Source organism: Triplophysa dalaica, chromosome 5 (assembly GCF_015846415.1).
Source record: "Triplophysa dalaica isolate WHDGS20190420 chromosome 5, ASM1584641v1, whole genome shotgun sequence".
NCBI lineage: Eukaryota > Metazoa > Chordata > Actinopteri > Cypriniformes > Nemacheilidae > Triplophysa > Triplophysa dalaica.
This window is the reverse complement of record NC_079546.1, coordinates 25,086,528-25,107,944: the sequence shown is the minus strand read 5'-3', so window position 1 is coordinate 25,107,944 and position 21,417 is coordinate 25,086,528. Positions and strand designations below refer to the sequence as shown.

The 21,417-nt window shown below is 37.5% G+C and overlaps 1 protein-coding gene across 1 annotated transcript; it reads left to right on the top strand.

The window, feature by feature from the left end:
• The first annotated feature begins 3,177 nt into the window (after positions 1 to 3,177).
• On the top strand, positions 3,178 to 17,173 carry LOC130421111 (uncharacterized). Its single transcript, XM_056748828.1, has 14 exons — positions 3,178 to 3,240; positions 5,347 to 5,460; positions 5,599 to 10,244; positions 11,117 to 11,183; positions 12,578 to 12,781; positions 12,880 to 13,073; positions 13,161 to 13,197; positions 13,614 to 13,745; positions 13,894 to 14,097; positions 14,225 to 14,418; positions 14,524 to 14,560; positions 14,665 to 14,715; positions 15,438 to 15,465; positions 16,789 to 17,173. Exons 2-13 carry the CDS (start codon positions 5,361 to 5,363, stop codon positions 15,461 to 15,463), a joined length of 5,892 nt encoding a protein of 1,963 aa, XP_056604806.1. The 5' UTR covers positions 3,178 to 3,240; positions 5,347 to 5,360; the 3' UTR covers positions 15,464 to 15,465; positions 16,789 to 17,173.
• The last annotated feature ends 4,244 nt before the right edge of the window (positions 17,174 to 21,417 follow it).

Genomic DNA, 21,417 nt, shown 5'->3' with positions numbered 1-21,417 from the left:
CAGTCAAAAACATTTTCACACATACACATATACAGTGATGTTATTGTCACAATATTAATATAAATTCTCTTTGTACACATTAAGTGATCACACTAAAGGTGGACACACACTTGCATCATTTTGAAAGATCCTGTGGCAGACACTGACAGCATGAAAGTGATTTATTTGTTGAAATGAATGACAATATTTCTACAAATCTAGTTAAATATAAAATGTTTAAAATATGTGCTTGTGACTTTGATTCTGTTTCGGAAAGCTTTAGTTTGTAAATCAGTATGGAGTATAATGTTGAGCTGTATAATTTTTCTTGCTTTTTTATTTTTATTTGAGTTGTGATTTTTAGGTCTTAATCTAACCTCAATTTACATTGCAACTGTTTTTGTTTTGACTATAATAACATTTATTATGGTTAATACATATTGTTTGCATTAAATACATTTTAAAAACCTGTCTAATTTGACTGTTATATTTGTTTCATTTGTTATTTTACTTATTTCATCTTTATTCTACACATTCTCAAATCTCAGAAAACAGGCTGTTGAGTTCCTGGTTCTATGAAGTACATCCCTCAAGGACGCTCAAGCTGACCCAGTCTGTTGGGATCGGTCTCCCACTAAGAGTGTGTGTTTGAGATGTCTGCTCATTACCATATCCATGTTCCAGGGGATAGTGTTCATGTAAATTTTAGAGTTTGTGATGACACTATGTAACAGATGCCACTTATTCTTCTTTAAGCTTTATCGTTACCACAGGGTTCTTTAAGGTTAACATTTATGTAAACAAATTACACTTTACAAGTTTCATAAAACTTTAAGCATACACATGGAATTAATCAATAATTGCTTGTAATAATACACCACCTTTAAGCCATCCAAAAACCCATTAGACAAAATACCAAAGCACACGAGTTCACCAATCAAACTAAATTTCTTTAAATCAGTCCAGTTTAACAGTTTGTGAAGGCTCATAAAAGCCAAGATGAATCCACCAAAAATAAAATTCCACAAAAAAAGAACAACATTCCCAGCCGGAAAAAGTCAAAACCCCCCAAAAAACAAAAGATCTCACCCATGTTATCTTCTAAAGGGATTCTGGATTGTACAAGCATTGCCCCAGTAAGCAAAAGTAATTCATATACGATCCCAGAAAGAGAAAACATTATAATCAACTGATAATGGACCCCAAAAACCATCAGGCATTCCCCGGTCCGTGTGCCTATAGTCAAGTTCATAGCAACATTATTGGGAAGAACAGGGCCGTTTTGCAGCACCTTTCTTTGCTGGCTTTTCAGCATGCAACCCCAGTTTGAAAAAAGATCTAAAAAATTATTTTGAAAGAGTAGAAAAGAAATAAAAGTCAGAACTGATCAGTCAGGTGTTGACGGAAGAGGTGTTTTTTCAGACGATTCTTAAAGATGGAAACAGAATATGCTGATTTTGTAGAAGCGGGCAGATCATTCCATAAATGTGAAACCGATCCAGAGAAGGTACTGGGGGGAGGTTGGTGGGGGGGATACAGCTCTGTGTTTGTTCTGCTGAACACAAAGGAAGATATTTGGAGGAATTTCATTAACCAAACAGATGTCATCACCCATTTACTGCCATAGTAGGGAAGATAAATAATGTGAATCATACATAAATAAGTATGATTCCGAATATCTGCCTTTGTGTTTAGGAGTAAAAAGAAATGTACACAGGTTCAAAAAAATCTGAGGTTAAGTCAAATATAAGAGAATTCATTTTTGGCAGAATTTTCTTTTTAATGTATAACACTAACATTACAAAAAATCTCAATATTTCTGCTGTAAGTAACATTATACTTATTATATTTAACTGTTTAACTATACTAATTTTAACTATTAGTATATAGCAACAACAAAAAATAATTGTATTAAACATGAAAAGTTTTAAACATTTTGCCTTGACCTGAATTTATTTTTAACCAGGCTAAATATATATTTGTTTGGACAACATGAAGACCTAAAGGCTACATTCTACATCCCGTATATTATAGCGACAGCAGAAATTGTGAGTGTGTGGTGGTTTGACGGTGAAAGTGAAAGTGAAAGCTTGTGTGACACGGTTCCGTGTTCAAAGTCACAGGGCGTTTGTGTGAAAGTCTAATTTTATTTTTTTATAGCATAGTATGAACTAAAATACTTATACTGACGTGAGACAAGTCTAACGGGCCATTTCGAAGTCTTTCCAAAGTGAAAGTAGAAGAGGCGGTACTAGAGTTGAAGCAAGAAAATGTAAGTACGGCAGGTTTTCCACTATATAACAGAGCATATAACTTCATTCTCAAGTAATTTGGACTAATATTATAGTGCTTTTACTTGGCGTATTGATGTGACACGTGACATAATGTTCCCCTTATATAGGCTATAGCTAGTAAGCCTGTAATAATATTTACTTATTTAAGCTAGTTTCAACGCAACAGGAAGTTAACTTTGAGCCATTACCATTGCAGCTGCATTGCGTCGGCTGTGACCACTCAAGTATTTGACGCAATGTTTTTTTAATCATTCGTTATGATTACTCTGTCCGCAATGGAATTAACTAGTGAATAATCGGTTCATCTGTGTCTTCTCTCTTTCCTGATTCTTAGGTGCGAGCGTGCACGCGCGTGTTCTCCTCAAACTCTCGTGTCTGTGCGTGCGTGACCTCACCCGCCATTATGTCAAAAAACCTTGCGCTCTACCGAGTTAGGTCCGGTGTCCGTGCAAAAAATAACCAATAATCAGAGGTGTATAGTACTTCATTATTTTTGCTCAAGGGTGCCCAAACTCAGTCCTTGAGGCCGCTGTCCTCCAGAGTTTCAATTCAACCTTAATCATACAAATCAATCACACCTGTATTGATAGCAAGAAAGCAGATGATAACAATAGAATCAATGTTACAAAATATTGATTCCTCAATGTTATGTTGTCAGCCACCGTTGTAGTGATGAGTGTTTGCTTTAGTTGGGTTCTAGACTCTCATTTTTGTCAAGTTTTATTGTCTGCTGCAGTGGCGTTGCTAGGCCCTTTTTAGGGGAGCTAAAGCCCCCCTAAAGTACTATCTTAGCCCCCCTAAAATATTTTTGTGTAATAATGTAATCTGTAAAAGAAATCGAGAACGCTTTATATTCCCCTTTAAAACTCTTATTATGAAAACGGCATTAGGCTGCGTTATTTAGCGCATTCTTCAGTTCACACAGCAAGACATTGGATTAACATCAATAGCAGAGTAACGTTACAAGGTGTGTTCTTTAACATGACATCTGCATTTTTGCCATTCTTTGTTATAAATGCATTCTAATATGATGTGGAAGTGAGACAAGACCCTTTCACATCCATTGTTTAAAAATTGTATGTGCGTTCACCCCTCGTTAACTATTTGTTAACTTTACCTCAAGCAAAATGAAATCACTAAACACCAATGACAGCATACTTCGACGATACAGATGATATTGTAGCGCACAGAAAGTGTCATTAATGATGATGTGCTATCGTTATAGAGAGGTGACGGTAGTTTTGACAGCTACAGAAAGAGGACCGTCAGATTAGAGTTACTGTATCAGCCCGGTGCGGCAGTGTTATTCATTGTTCTGAGTTCAGAGGAAATAAAAGTGTACAGAAGCTCTATGTCGTTTATCAGACGCTTCAGTATTTTTATCAATGATTGAAAACATATCGTGGAGGTAATAGATGAACACGCAGTCATGCAGAGAGTGACAGCGCTAGTGCTAAACAGAATGAATGGCAGGGAAACATATTAAGTTATTCTTATTAAATAATGATTCAGCAGTTGATTGTGACATTTATTTTATGGATTTGTGGCTGCTGTTGTCACTTTGAAATATAAATGTTGCAGATTGACCGATTCCCAGATAGCAATGAGTCGGCGGACCACCGGCGGGGCTACGGAGGCAGTAGAAGCGTCAGAAAAACAATAATTTGTATCTATGCTTTTCTGCATATTCCTTCTTAATTATTTATTTTAGTAATGTATACAATATGTGGTGATTAGAGTGTGGCTCTCTCTCTCTCTCTGTGATTGTTATTGTTGCAAAGTTATATACTGCTCATTAGAGTGATGCTTTTTTAATGTTTGAAATTCGTGTGAGACTTCTAAATGATTAAAACCTTGGTGAGGCATCAGATTTGTATCAATTTACAGAAAACATTTGTTGCTGAGTCAATTAGACCGAAGGAATCATTGTATGAAACTCAACAATGGTGACAATCAACAAAATAAAACTTCAATGCATGCTTTGTCACATTTAGGACAAAACTCATTCATGACTCCCAGCATGCATTGCAGTTGATCTGTTTATCAGAATTAATTGGGGATTAATTGGGGATAATGTGGTCACAGTATCTTTTCACTTGTAAACCGCAACATTTAAATCAGTCATGAATGATCAGCTGCAAGATTATATTGTAAGAGTTGTCATCTTTAAAATCGATTCACAATGAAAGGATCCACCATATCTATTTAAATCATCTCTTAATTTATAAATGCACACGTGTTATCACAGATACCCTACTGTAAGCGCTGAAAGAGGAGCGACACAGATCTCAGTAATGGTGTTTTGATAAAATGTCAACTCTTTTTTTCTACATTAATAGCAAGTCAAAAGTGATATTGATTAAATGCCATTCATATTGACAAATCAACACATTTTAACATGGATTCAATGGTTGCTTGCCGACTGTGTTTCCATTGATCCTGAAGATGTTGATGAGTTATTTATAGGTGTGTTTGATTTGTTTGAGTAGGGTAAGAGGTAAACTCTATCGAGTATCTTTATATATTTAAGGATTTTCCGTTTTGGGAAATTTTACTCCACCACATTATAAAGCATACCTTAAGTACAATCTACCATCTCACTTTTACTCAAGTAAAACGATTGTTGAATAAATTACTTTTTGATGTACTTTTTTAAATGTAAAATTTTCCATGTAGTTTGTAAATGTAGTTGAGTAAAAAGTATGATAGATGCCATGCTTTATAATGTATGGAAGTAAACACTTTCAAAAGTAAAAACTCTAATAAAAAGATACTTGATCCCTGGGAGTAAATATTCAAGTACTATACATCTCTTCCAATAATATGTCAATTTGACAGTATTTTGAAGAATAGGACATTTATATCGAGTTTTCATTTTATAGGCCTATTTCACAAGTCCAATCTACTCAAACCATCTTTACATTCTTTTATTGCACGTCTCTTCAAATGTGTTGCTATATTGTGCGCTTCTATAGTGTCTGGAATTCAGGGTCTCACTGGTTTCTTCACTTTTGTAAGTCGCTTTGGATAAAACCATCTGCTAAATGTCTAAATGTAAATCTCCTTCATGTAGATCTTAGAGATAAAATGGATGCAGTGGGAGTGAACGTCATAGAAACTGCTACTCTTGGGAGACCCTTCCAGCTGGGGATGCTGTATGACTGCAGAAAAGATGCCCTAGTACCAGGTACCAAAAAATAGTTTGACTGCTTGTTCCAGACAAGCTGATCTATTGAATTTAATTTAAACAGTTGGGGGGAAAATATTATGATGCATGAACCGCATGTTCTTATTTAAAATGCCATATTGTTATTTTCAATTATAGGAATCACACTATGGGATAAAGAGCAGCTTCAGCAGAGTATACGCAGTCATGCCCAAATTAATACAGATTTCAATGTCACAGCTTCAGACTCTATTGAAGAAAAATCTAATTTACTGAACATTGATGGTTCTCTGAAATTGAGTCTTTTAGGTGGACTTGTCAATGTGAGAGGAGCAGCAAAATATCTCAGCGACACAAAGAAATCCTTTAAACAACAAAGACTGACCCTACATTACCATTCAACCACCAAGTTTGAAGAACTGACCATGAACCACTTGGCTTCTGGAAATATTGTTCACTATGAAGCGTTTGATAATGATGCAGCCACACATGTGGTGACCGCTGTGCTGTATGGGGCGAATGCTTGCTTTGTTTTTGACAGAGAAGTTTCATCAGATGAGGACAAAACCACTATTGAGGGGGAAGTAAAAGCTACATTTGATAAGCTGAAGGGCATTTCACTGGGCGCAGAGATTGATCTGAACATGAATGACAATCAGAAGACTGCCGTTCAAAAATTCAGCTGTACGTTTTATGGTGACTTTCAGTTGCCATCTAATCCAACCTCTTTTGAAGATGCTTTGAAGATTTTTGCTGATCTTCCAAAACTGTTAGGAGAGAAGAAAGAGCTTGCAGTTCCATTAAGAGTGTGGCTTTATCCTTTAGATAAACTACACACAAGTGCAGCAAAAGTTCAAAAAGACATCAGCACAGGTCTAATCAAAGCTGTGGAATCAGTTTTTGAGAGTTTAAGTACAACCGAAATGAAATGCGGTGATCTTCTGAAGGAACCACCTGCTTTGGCATTTGCAGCATTTAATGGTCAAATAATGCAGATGAGGGAAAACTGTTGCAGCTATAAGTTTAGTCTCATGAAAAAACTTGGCTCTCTGTTGCCAGAAATCCGTGGGGATCAGAAAAAGGAAACAGAGTTAAATGATCTTCTGCGTGATCATATGGAATCTCCATTCAGACGTCAGGATCTTGAACATTGGGTGAAAGAGAAAGAAAAAGAATCTGTCGTAATTAAAACATTGATCAGACAACTGAATGATTACGGAGCAAAAGTGGAAGTGAATCTAGATGAAATCTTGATGAATCTGGAAGTTGAACATTTGGTTAGCTACACATTCACATCATTTGAGGGTCCAGATATGCTCCTTTCTACACAGAAGGATTACTTGAGTCCAAAGGGGCAAAAGAAAGAGAGTGCACCCAGCGCCAAATGGATGACGGGGCTTTCCTCTGATGCCAAAAAGAATATGAGGACCAACACGACTATATTTAAAAACTTGATCAATTCAAAACAGCGTAAACCGCCCAAATTTATTGTCGCATCAAAAGAAGTGAAAAATATTGCAGGTTCCTGCATTCTCCTTTATGAAAATGGATCTGATGAAGACATTTGCTTTACTCCTCCATTAAAACCAGCCTGTCCAGTTGTTGAACAGATCAAAGGTCACAGTGTAGTCTTGCAGGTACCTACAACATGTCAAGCTACAGAAGATCTCAGGTTAATGTATAAAATAAAGGAAGATAAAGACTGGAAATCTCAACATGTACAACAGAGCAAAGAAACATTAACTCTGACAGATCTAAGTCCAGACACGGAGTATGAGATTAAATATACAGCAGTTGGCAAACTGAACTACACCGTAGACAGTGATGTCATCCACATCAGAGTCATAGACAAGAAGCTCATACGTGCCACAGAGTCTGTCTTAGAGAGTCTGACTTTGACTGAAAAAACGTGCAGTGAACTTATGGATGACAGCAGATCAAAACAATTCGGTGCATTTGACAGAAAGATTCAAGACATGATGAAACACTGTCAAACCTACAGACAAGACTTAAGCACCAGAATTCAATCCTTGATCCACTCGATTCAAGCTTGTGAAAAAGGCATCTCTGATTTGGAATATCTTCTACAAGCTCATGAAGAATCTCCATTTAAAGCCACAAGTCTTACAGAGTGGATCACTATAAAAGAAAAAGAATTAAATGTAGTTTCTACAATTTTTCAACAACTTCTGGACTCTGGAGCAGAGGAACATATTAACCTGGATGAAATTTTGTCAGATATTAATGTGGAGAATGTGGTGTGCTACACATTCAGTTCTCTTGAGGAGCCAGATGAGTTGCTTTCTGTTCAGGAAAATGACCTAAAACATCAATTGATAAGGAGAGATTCTGAGAAGATGCCTGATGCAGTGTCTCGGACATGGCTCCAAGGAACAGTCCCAGAAAAAATGAGAGAACATTTAAAACTATTTAAAGACATAATGACTTCACATGGCAGTCAGTCCACAAAGTTTTTGGTTTCTTCAAAAGACCACACAATCCATCCAGGTTCCTGCATTCTCTTGTATGAAAATGGATCTCATGAAGCTCTTTGCTTTACTCCTCCATCAAAACCAGCCTGTCCAATCATTAAACAGGTCAGAGGTCACAGTGTAGTTTTTGAGATGCCTTCACCGTGTCCTGTTACAGTAGAGCTGAAGTTACTGTACAAAATGAAGGAAGAGAGAGAATGGAAATCTCAACATGTGCATAAGAGCCTAGATTCAGTAACTCTAGAAGATCTCAGTCCAGTCACAGAGTATGAGATTAAATATACAGCAGTTGGCAAACTGAACTACACCGTAGACAGTGATGTCATCCAAATCACAGTCATAGACAAGAAGCTCATAAGTGCCACAGACTCTGTTTTAGAGAATCTGACTTTGACTGAAAAAAAGTGCAGTGAACTTGTGGATGACAGCAGATCACAAATATTCGGTGCATTTAACAGAAAGATTAAAGACATGATGAAACACTGTCAAACCTACAGACAAGACTTAAGCACCAGAATTCAATCCTTGATCCACTCGATTCAAGCTTGTGAAAGAGGCATCTCTGATTTGGTATATCTTCTACAAACTCATGAAGAATCTCCATTTAAAGGCACCAGTCTTACAGAGTGGATCACTATAAAAGAAAAAGAATTAAATGTAGTTACTAAAATTCTTCAACAACTTCTGGACTCTGGAGCAGAGGAACATATTAACCTGGATGAAATTTTGTCAGATATTAATGTGGAGAATGTGGTGTGCTACACATTCACTTCTCTTGAGGAGCCAGATGAGTTTCTTTCTGATCATGAAAATGATCTAAAACATCAAATGATAAGGAGAGATTCTGAGAAGATGCCTGATGCAGTGTCTCGGACATGGCTCCAAGGAACAGTAACAGAAAAAATGAGAGAACATTTAAAACTATTTAAAGACATAATGACTTCACATGGCAGTCAGTCCACAAAGTTTTTGGTTTCTTCAAAAGACCACACAATCCATCCAGGTTCCTGCATTCTCTTCTATGAAAATGGATCTCATGAAGCTCTTTGCTTTACTCCTCCATCAAAACCAGCCTGTCCAATCATTAAACAGGTCAGAGGTCACAGTGTAGTTTTGTATATACCTTCAACATTTCAAGCTACAGAAGATCTCAGGTTAATGTATAAAATAAAGGAAGATAAAGACTGGAAATCTCAACATGTACAACAGAGCAAAGAAACATTAACTCTGACAGATCTAAGTCCAGACACAGAGTATGAGATTAAATATACAGCAGTTGACAAACTGAACTACACCGTAGACAGTGATGTCATCCACATCAGAGTCATAGACAAGAAGCTCATACGTGCCACAGAGTCTGTCTTAGAGAGTCTGACTTTGACTGAAAAAACGTGCAGTGAACTTGTGGATGACAGCAGATCCAAAAAATTTGGTGCATTTGACAAAAAGATTCAAGACATGATGAAACACTGTCAAACCTACAGACAAGACTTAAGCACCAGAATTCAATCCTTGATCCACTCGATTCAAGCTTGTGAAAAAGGCATCTCTGATTTGGAATATCTTCTACAAGCTCATGAGGAATCTCCATTTAAAGCCACAAGTCTTACAGACTGGATCACTATAAAAGAAAAAGAATTAAATGTAGTTTCTACAATTTTTCAACAACTTCTGGACTCTGGAGCAGAGGAACATATTAACCTGGATGAAATTTTGTCAGATATTTATGTGGAGAATGTGGTGTGCTACACATTCAGTTCTCTTGAGGAGCCAGATGAGTTGCTTTCTGATCAGGAAAATTACCTAAAACATCAATTGATAAGGAGAGATTCTGAGAAGATGCCTGATGCAGTGTCTCGGACATGGCTCCAAGGAACAGTCCCAGAAAAAATGAGAGAACATTTAAAACTATTTAAAGACATAATGACTTCACATGGCAGTCAGTCCACAAAGTTTTTGGTTTCTTCAAAAGACCACACAATCCATCCAGGTTCCTGCATTCTCTTGTATGAAAATGGATCTCATGAAGCTCTTTGCTTTACTCCTCCATCAAAACCAGCCTGTCCAATCATTAAACAGGTCAGAGGTCACAGTGTAGTTTTTGAGATGCCTTCACCGTGTCCTGTTACAGTAGAGCTGAAGTTACTGTACAAAATGAAGGAAGAGAGAGAATGGAAATCTCAACATGTGGATAAGAGCCAAGATACAGTAACTCTAGAAGATCTCAGTCCAGACACACAGTATGATGTTAAATATACTGCAGTTGGGAAACTCAACTACACCACAGACAGTGATGTAATCAGAGTTGAAGAGGTATGATTCTTATTCACAAAATTCTATAGCTAAAATAAAATGTATTGACGATAAAATGATTATGATAAAAGTGTATGCAGGTATAGCCAGTACAGTATATTTTTTATGCTATGTGCAGTAGAGTTGTCAAAAATAGACAAAAAACTACTTCTTCTGCATGCGTTTATTCTGTACTACTGTAGACAGGGCACAAGACCAACTCATTTTAGGAGCACAAGCAGAACGTTTAGGGGCACATATATTAAATAAATATATTAAACTTGTGCATCTTTCTTCCACGATCCTCCCACATCTATTGAAAGCCCTCTCTGATGGCACTAGATGCGGTAATGCTCAAAATAAAATTAGCAAACTTTTGTTTCCAGATGTCTGACTTGCCCTGCTTTTCTTGTGTCAAGTAAACAGCTGCTTTAATTTTCTTATCAACTTCATATGATGATTACACTTCATTTTTATTTCACGCCAAATCCCAACGGGCCCATGGGTCTCCTACAAAATGTTCTGCCTGCCTGCCCACTCCCGCCTGCAGCAAGGCAAACCCGTTTGGTCCAGCCGGAGCCCAAACCCAATGAAACACCGATGAAACACCTGTAGAGCAAGAAACATATGCGAAACTTTCCTTTGTCTTTCCTCTCTCTCTTTTCTCTCTGTCCTTTTTTGTAAACCAGATATTGATATAACGTTACTAGGCAACATTGTGGTCACCGTAGTTCTGTTCCAAATTTGCATGTCACACATGCACGAGTACTTGTAAAAAATGCGTGCGCTGACTGAAAAACTGCAAAAATGTGACCATTTTGTTGAGCCCTGGTAAGTATTATTACCAGGCAGCATCATGTTAATATTATAATAATTTTTAATGCTTCCTTTAGGGGGGGACAAGGACCACGAGAATGAAACAGCTGATGTTCAGAAATTCAGAAAATAACTGGTTTTCAGGTGAATATTTGGATCTTATATTGCAGTTCTAATTTATTCAGATAATTCACAAGTATGTTTATAAAACAAACATGTCCACATAATGTAAATGTAGCACCCATACAGCCACTCTGATTGTTACTTAAGTGAGAATGGTGGGTGCTTGGGTTCGGTGTAGTTCAGGTGGATACCAGGAAGGTGCACCTAAAAAGTTTCTAATAAATTGTGAAATCTTTTGACAATAAAATATGTAAAAATAATGAGACCCAGAGATAGTTTTTTGTTTAACAAAAATAGGGTAATGCCCTGGTTTATTTAAACCACAGAATTTGGCAACAGGAATATAAAAGCTTTCCCCAAATCAAAATATCAAACAATATACAAAATAAATAACCAAAAAATTCCCCAAATGCTTAAATGATAGGGCGCTTTAAAATTAGCTAGAACCCTCAATAGTTTCAATCACACTTTTTACCCCAGAATAAATGATCTAAGAGTTCCCCTCCCTTATATCTTTCCTAACAGTTGAGAATACACAGAGAACTTTGCAATAAACAAAAAAACGTCGCCACGTGTACTGAAACACTCCCTAGCAAATGCAGTGGTGGGCCCACTCACACATTCACACACGTTACAGTTCACTCACGGTACTGATTTAAACGGAGAGAAAAACACGTGCAGGCCTGTGTTGGTCTTGCAAAATATTGAGTGCGCTGAACAAACACTTGCAACCCATTGAGATCGTGGAAATACTTTGGTCCGGATGCTCACGGGCATTGCGATTCACAGACAGGTTCGCCAGCATAAACTCACTGCGGCTAGATATCTCGGCTACCTCCGATCACGCGTCCGGTCCTTTTCTCCCGCTCCGTCAGACGGGTCTCGTGTATACGTTGTCATACCGACAAGCCAAACACTATTGACTATACAGCATTAATACCCAAATGACCAATAAAAATAGTAACATGAAAACGATAATAATAATTGAGTAATAAAAGGCTTACTTTATGAAAACTCTGATAATATTATTTAGCTAAATTAAACTTGAATTTTAATCACTGTCATGAAATAAAATCACAAATATTGATCTCCTTTGAATTACGTAAAATGAATTGAATTTTTCCCTCTTTAGAAATCAATGTCTCCGATTATTTATTTAAATTAAATAAACGTTGAATTTTTTTTAATAGAATTGTGACTCATTTTTGAGTAAGAGATTAATCATAACCTACCCTGTTTCCATTACACTATATTACCCAAGTTTACCAATGGGCTACATAAATTATAAAGGTCCTCATGACAAAATATTGTTTCAATTATGCTAAGTTTTGTGTGGGTTGAAATGGATCGATTTTCAAATCATCATATTTGTACTTCTCCTTTTTTTCTTACTGCCAATCCAATTCATTTTGCAGGTGGAAACAAAGTGTTTGCTGTTTTGGCTGGAAAAACAAATGACATTCATAAGAGGTTTATTGACTCTCTGAAAAAAAGAATTCCGAATCTGACAGAAGTTTTTACAGAGGATGAGAGTGACATTGTTCTGGTTTACTGTCCTGTTGTTTCTCGACGAGACATTGACATAGAATCAGCACTTAAGAGATTTACTGACTCTACAGGTTTATTGATGATCATCATCTCCACCACAGTATTTTAAAAGATAAAAGGTGTTTAATTGTCATCAAATCTTAAATTCATTTCTCTTTTCTTTGAACAGCCTCTAAGATGGTGGTGCTACTGGTGCTACATCACACATTTGACCCAGAGAAAACTATACCAGACAGCAGCAGATGTGTCAAAAGGACAGATATACTGACAGTGGACTGTCTGTTCTATGAAGACACAGGATTACTAAAGTGTCAGAAAAATGATGATGCAATCGACAAAGTTGTGAACTGGATTAAACATCAGGTATTTAACAAGATGCTCTAAAACTATACAAATTCTTAAAACTGTATAATTTGATTAACATGTTTACTAAAAAACATTTTTTTACAGAGAAAGAAAAAGGATGTCGACGTTTGTCAATCTCTGAGTAGGTTAAAGCTACCAAAGTCTTATTTAGTATAACCAATATGATTTATAGATTTACATTTATCCCAGTCAAGAACTTTAAAAGGGGTTTCTTTTCACTTATGATATTAATAAAGTTAAATTATGAAGTTAGTCTGTGTACATGATCGACAGAAATCGGCACTAGTAAAAGTCTGATGTGTAAGGGTTGAAAGTAAGAGCGAGAATCTCACAAGCTGCTGCCTGTGTTAACTGTTGGAGTCATTCACTTTATTCAAAACAGAACAATTTAATATGAATTATATGATTATATGATAAATATGATTATCACACTTATTAATGAGACATGTTATGTACTTAAGGTCCTTGTTTGATCTCACGTCAGTGTTTTTGTTTGCTTTGTGTGATTTGAATAAAAAAATCCAAATCTTTCACAAGAATATGATACACCGGTTACCAGTCCAAAAAAAGAACAAGAAAAACATCCACAGGAATCTGGCAACTACAGTGATGTGAGCCAATTGTCCAACAAGAATGAGAGTTCGTCTGGATTTAAGCAGTTTGAAAGCAGTAAATATAAATTCTTTGTTGTCTAATAAAAAAACAGGCCTTTTCATACACATAGAAGTCTATTACACTACACATACACATAGAAGTCTACTCACTTTTGTAAGATTAAACCTGTTTTACTAATTTTGTGAGAAAATGTATTTTCCAGAGATAATCAAAATCTGCTCAACTCAGGCTGGAAATACAAATAACCTGCACAAAAGATTTATTGACAGTCTGAAAAATCAAATTCAGAATTTGAAGGAAGTTTCTTCAGTGGAGGAGAGTGACATTGTTGTGGTTTTCAGTCCTATTGTTTCTCGAGCTGGAACTAACATGGAAGCAGCATTAAAAATATGCACAGCCATTCCAGGTGATTTAATTATCACATCATTATTTATTACACTGAATTGTCTCATTTTTCAAATACTTTTGGTCAAGGTCATACATTCGAAGATTCAGGCAATTTTTCTGACATTTTTTTCTGTTTATTTGATCAGCCTCTAAACTGAATGTTCTAGTGGTGCTACATCACACATTTGACCCAGAGAAAACTGTACCAGACAGCAGCAGATGTGTCAACAGGACAGATATACTGACAGTGGACTGTCTGTTCTATGAAGACACAGGATTACTACAGTGTCAGAGGAATGATGATGCAATCGACAAAGTTGTGAACTGGTTAATACAGCAGGTATTTAACAAGAATTTAAGTAAGTGTTTTCTAAAATGTGATAAAATAATTTTAAAACAGGTCACGGTTTACACTTTACATTCACATTGTAATTGTTTTCCTTAGGGGCACTCAAGGGGACTCAATATACATGCCTGTAAAAGTAGGTTAAAGTATGATTTAATCTCAGTTAAGTTTTTTAACCTTTTCTGTAAGGAAGCTCTTAGCACAATTTTAACTTTTTTCAACTCTCAATTTTTTAAACAGATGAGTCGTCTGGCAGCCGTTCAGTTAGTTGGCCCTTTAAGTTTGACACAGGTGAGAGATTCCTATTTAATGCTTTAATCTATAAGTCTAGAAAAACGTGCGAGCATATAATTCATAACAGAAACAGCTGTCAGATAGTTTGGTATATAGAAATAAGTTTATACACAAATCATTTATGAGCCTTTGCAACTATGAAGTGTCAATTAACTTATATTTTCAGACTTTTCAAAAATGCCTCCTAGGATTGTGTTAGAAATGTAGAAATATACAAGCAATCTCATTGTAACTGAATGACTCATCAGACAGAAGGCACGTAAAGTTAGTAAGCTTTGTTCGCACACACAGTGATAAATGAGTAGATATCAATAGTGGAAATCAAAGTCTAGGTAAATAGAAGAATAAAGATAATACTGTCCTTGGGAACAGGAGATTGTAGAATCTCTGATCTTTGGAAGGTAATCTGATAAACAGGGGTTATGAGATGATGCTGGTATACTGGACAAACTTAGATGACTAGGGAAAACTACTTATCAACAAGTAGCCAGAAGATGGTTCAGGAAAAGTCCATATACTTGGCGCTTGCACGTTAAAACAAGATCAGAGAATGTGTGAGAGAGTGTGCTGGAATATATAGCGATCATGATGAGGGTAAATGAGTGTCAGGTGATGGTGATCTGAAGTATGGGTATTGGTCACGTGGGGTCGGTGTGGTGACTGAGGCTGTTTGTTCCGTGAAACTCTTTATAAGGACCTCAATTTTCTTTTCTTCACAGCGAAAAGAAACAGGATCTTCAAGTAGAAGTGAGTTAAAACTACTTTCTATTATAAAGTTTGCCATGTATTCGGTAACAAATGACTTATGATTAACCAATAAACTTCAACGTCACATTTAAATATATCAATCAAATAAATCTATGTTTCTTAACGTTAATGTTAAGAATAACTTCTTTCTTAATGTTATTGATTATATAATGTTTTCCTTAAATGCCAAAGTTCAATCCCAATGTTACAAATCAATTTATTTAATAATACCTAAAATTAGAATGTCTAATATTAATTGTTTTTAATTCGTAGCATACACTAGTTCCACCTATGGGTGGCATGTGATTCCTAAGATGACTTAACTGAAAAAAGGCCATAGCTAATATAATAATATACTACTTGTACTACAGAGTTAAATTGTAGAAAAACTTTTGAAAACTTAAAAACAACTAAACACTTTCCACGAGGGGAACAAACTGAGGAATTGAAAACAAACAAAAGCCAAACCCCTTTTCAAAAACGATGGAAAAATGCAGGAACAAGTCTAAAATAAGACCACAATACTAAAAGGAACAGCGAAACAAAAGGGATTTAAATAGGGAACAACTAACAAGGGATAATAACAAAGGGAGGTGACAGCAGGTGATCGAGATAAAACTGATTTCCGGAGACAGGAGGAAAGGGCTGAGCGACATGACATCTTTTCACTTTCACTCCTCTGAGGTAGTTAAATTATACAAATAGTTCTGCAACTGCGCACATGCACTTATTAGGTCTATCCAAACATGTGCATAATGACAACACAAAAGAACACAGTCTAACATAATATTTTTGTACAGTAGTTTATTCATTACTTGTTGTTATACACATAAACCATGAACTATAACTACAGAATATCAAATTTCATCAAACATGCTAGACCTTGACCTTTTTATGCAAAAGCCAGTCTCTTTTTGTAACTGAGGTTGATGGCTTTTCTGACTACAGTGCTTCTCCTCCTTCCTCCTCTGGCCTCCATGCGTTGTCTTCGGTCGATATTAACCAACGATTCGTTTCGACAAATAGAACTTCGAGCCTGAAAAATAAGCTGCGTGCACATATCGGGATGTTTAACATGGTGCTGTAAATTGACTTGTTGCACCAGTACAGTTCCCCAGTGGACTTTTGTGTCTCAAAACTGTAGCAATGTGTACCTGATGATATGAATTTTGTGGCGCTGCAAAGTGTACAGAGTTATATGTTTCCTATTAGACCAGGTTGACCAATTTGGATCCGTGTCTCTTTCAGTGAAAAACATTTTCACACATACACATATACAGTGATGTCATTGTCACAATATTAATATAAATTCTCTTTGTACAGATTAAATGATCACACTAAAGGTGGACACGCACTTGTTGATCCATGCATCATTTTGAAAGATCCTGTGGCAGACACTGACAGCATGAAAGTGATTTATTTGTTGAAATGAATGATCTGACAATATTCATACAAATCTAGTAAAATATAAAATGTTTAAAATATGTGCTTATGTCTTTGATATTTTAAGGAAAGCTTTAGTTTGTAAATCAGTATGGATTATAATGTTGAGCTGTATAATTTTTCTTGATTTTTTTATTTGAGTTGTGATTTTAGGTCTTAATCTAACCTCAATTTACATTGCAACTGTTTTCCTTTTCACTATAATAACATTCATTACAGTTATTACATATTGTTTGCATTAAACACATTTTAAAAACCTGTCTAATTTGACTGTTATATTTGTTTCATTTGTTATTTTACATATTTCATCTTTATTCTACACAGTTTCAAATCTCAGAAAGTACATCCCTCGATGACGCTCAAGATGACATAGTCTGTTGTGATCGGTCTCCCGCTAAGAGTGTGTGTTTGAGATGTCTGCTCATTACCATATCCATGTTCCAGGGGATAGTGTAAATTTTAGAGTTTGTGATGACACTATGTAACAGATGCCACTTATTCTTCTTTAAGCTTTATCGTTACCACAGGGTTCTTTAAGGTTAACATTAATGTAAACAAATTACACTTTACAAGAATCATAAAACATTAAGCAGACACATGGAATTAATCAATAATTGCTTGTATTAATACATCACCTTTAAACCATCCAAAAACCTGTTAGACAAAATACCAAAGCACATGAGTTCACCAATCAAACAAAATTTCTCTAAATCAGTCCAGTTTAACAGTTTGTGAAGGCTCATAAAAGCCAAGATGAGTCGACTAAAAATAAAAGTCCACAAAAAAAGAACAATAATCCCAGCTGGAAAAAGTCAAAGCCCCCAAAAAACAAAAGGTCTCACCCATGTTATCTTCTAAAGGGATTCTGGATTGCATAAGCATTGCCCCAGTAAGCAATTCACATACAATCCCAGAAAGAGAAAACATTATAATCAACTGATAATTGACCCCAAAAACCATCAGGCATTTCCCGGTCCGTGTGCCTATAGTCTAAATTCATGGCAACATTATTGGGAAGAACAGGGCCGTTTTGCAGCACCTTTCTTTGCTGGCTTTTCAGCATGCAACCCCAGTTTGAAAAAAGATCTAAACATTATTTTGTAAGAGTAGAAAAGAGATAAAAGTCAGAACTGATCAGTCAGGTGTTGACGGACGAGATGTGTTTTCAGACGATTCTTAAAGATGGAAACAGAATATGCTGATATTGTAGAAGCGGGCAGATCATTCCATAAATGTGGAACCGATCCAGAGAAGGTATACTGGGGGGAGGTTGGTGGGGGGGACTCTGACACAGCTCTGTGTTTGTTCTGCTGAACACAAAGGAAGATATTTGGAAGAATGTCATTAACCAAACAGATGTCATTACCCATTTACTGCCATAGTAGGGAAGATAATTAGTGGGAGTCAATGGGTGGATGAGATCTGTATGGTTATACACAGTAATGTACACAGAGTTCAGAACAATCTGAGGATAAGTAAATTATGAGAGAATTAATTTTTTGGCCGAATTTTCTCTTTAAGGTATAACCTAACATTACAAAAAATCTCAGTATTTCTGCTGTAAGTAACATTATACTATATTTAATTGTTTAACTATACTAATTTTAACTATTAGTAAAGTATTGTTCAAAATAATAGCAGTACAATGTGACTAACCAGAATAATCAAGGTTTTTAGTATATTTTTTATTGCTACGTGGCAAACAAGTTACCAGTAGGTTCAGTAGATTCTCAGAAAACAAACAAGACCCAGCATTCATGATATGCACGCTCTTAAGGCTGTGCAATTGGGCAATTAGTTGAAAGGGGTGTGTTCAAAAAAATAGCAGTGTCTACCTTTGACTGTACAAACTCAAAACTATTTTGTACAAACATTTTTTTTCTTCTGGGATTTAGCAATCCTGTGAATCACTTAACTAATATTTAGTTGTATGACCACAGTTTTTTAAAACTGCTTGACATCTGTGTGGCATGGAGTCAACCAACTTGTGGCACCTCTCAGCTGTTATTCCACTCCATGATTCTTTAACAACATTCCACAATTCATTCACATTTCTTGGTTTTGCTTCAGAAACAGCATTTTTGATATCACCCCACAAGTTCTCAATTGGATTAAGGTCTGGAGATTGGGCTGGCCACTCCATAACATTAATTTTGTTGGTTTGGAACCAAGACTTTGCCCGTTTACTAGTGTGTTTTGGGTCATTGTCTTGTTGAAACAACCATTTCAAGGGCATGTCCTCTTCAGCATAGGGCAACATGACCTCTTCAAGTATTTTAACATATGCAAACTGATCCATGATCCCTGGTATGTGATAAATAGGCCCAACACCATAGTAGGAGAAACATGCCCATATCATGATGCTTGCACCTCTATGCTTCACTGTCTTCACTGTGTACTGTGGCTTGAATTCAGAGTTTGGGGGTCGTCTCACAAACTGCCTGTGGCCCTTGGACCCAAAAAGAACAATTTTACTCTCATCAGTCCACAAAATGTTCCTCCATTTCTCTTTAGGCCAGTTGATGTGTTCTTTGGCAAATTGTAACCTCTTCTGCACATGCCTTTTTTTTAACAGAGGGACTTTGCGGGGGATTCTTGAAAATAGATTAGCTTCACACAGACGTCTTCTAACTGTCACAGTACTTACAGGTAACTCCAGACTGTCTTTGATCATCCTGGAGGTGATCATTGGCTGAGCCTTTGCCATTCTGGTTATTCTTTTATCCATTTTGATGGTTGTCTTCCGTTTTCTTCCACGTCTCTCTGGTTTTGCTCTCCATTTTAAGGCATTGGAGATCATTTTAGCTGAACAGCCTATCATTTTTTGCACCTCTTTATAGGTTTTCCCATCTCCAATCAACTTTTTAATCAAAGTACGCTGTTCTTCTGAACAATGTCTTGAACGACCCATTTTCCTCAGCTTTCAAATGCATGTTCAACAAGTGTTGGCTTCATCCCTAAATAGGGGCCACCTGATTCACACCTGTTTCTTCACAAAATTGATGACCTCAGTGATTGAATGCCACACTGCTATTTTTTTGAACACACCCCTTTCAACTAATTCAACTAATTGCCCAATTGCACAGCCTTAAGAGCGTGCATATCATGAATGCTGGGTCTCATTTGTTTTCTGAGAATCTACTGAACCTACTGGTAACTTATTTGCCACGTAGCAATTCACGAGTTCACCTACACATATAACAGTGATGTTGATAGGGATAATGATAGAGCTTGGTTATGAAGGTTATGCGTATTTGGCGTGCTGTCCGGGAAGCGGGCTCAGAGCTCGCCAGATCTATCTGAGCCCGAAACACTCTACCTTGGTACGAGTGAGTGCGCCGAGCTCGGAACCGGTCTGAGCCCAGAGCACACCCCCCGGGGTTCCTGCGGGATATTTAGCTTTGGAGAGGAGTAGGGGTGGAGGAGGGATGCTTAATCTTAGGAGATAGAGCAGGTAAGATGGTTTCCCTATTTATTAGCGAGCTTGCTAGGGCTAAATGTGTACAGCTGTGATTGCTGATTATAGACCAGCCGGCTGATTATATGCTCCGGCTCCTCCCGAACTTTGTTAATTAAACATCATTTCACGAGTTCACCTACACATATAACAGTGATGTTGATAGGGATAATGATAGAGCTTGGTTATGAAGGTTATGCGTATTTGGCGTGCTGTCCGGGAAGCGGGCTCAGAGCTCGCCAGATCTATCCGAGCCCGAAACACTCTACCTTGGTACGAGTGAGTGCGCCGAGCTCGGAACCGGTCTGAGCCCAGAGCACACCCCCATAAAGCGAGAAAGTGGGACAGCCGCCGGAGTACGCATACCCCCAAAGCAATGCTGAGCGCTGCGGAGGCGTGGCCTGCGTTCGGGTTGAGACGAGAGGATGTGGGCTCCTTAGGAGATGAGGTTCGTTATGAGACAAGAAGGGGTAGGGGTTCCTCCGAGGATGGTTGAGACTGAGAAGGTGAAAGGTGTCTGCTGCAGTGATGAGAAGTTTGTCCACGAGTGGCTGGTAGTAGTGCGTAGGGAGAGTTCCTAATATGGATTTTTCGGGAACCGTCCAAAATGAACATGTCTTTGTGTGTGTCCCTGTTGTTGAGACTTATACTGGAAACAGGCGACTGAAGGAGGGAGCCGGCTGTAGTGGAGCGCCTGATGGAGGCTCCTGCTGGGGTGATCATGCTGTAATGCTTGCTTCCGTGGAAAGTCGTAGGTGGCAGGAAGCGAAGCACTGGCCTCTGCGGAGGCGATCGCTGCGGCAACGCTGGCTTCGCCGCCTTAGATGGAAGCGCTGGCCTCTGCGGAGGCGATCGCTGCGGCGACGCTGGCTTCTGCGAATTAGATGGAAGCGCTGGCCTCTGCGGAGGCGATCGCTGCGGCGACGCTGGCTTCTGCGCATTAGATGGAAGCGCTGGCCTCTGTGGAGGCGATCGCTGCGGCGACGCTGGCTTCTGCGCATTAGATGGAAGCGCTGGCCTCTGTGGAGGCGATCGCTGCGGCGACGCTGGCT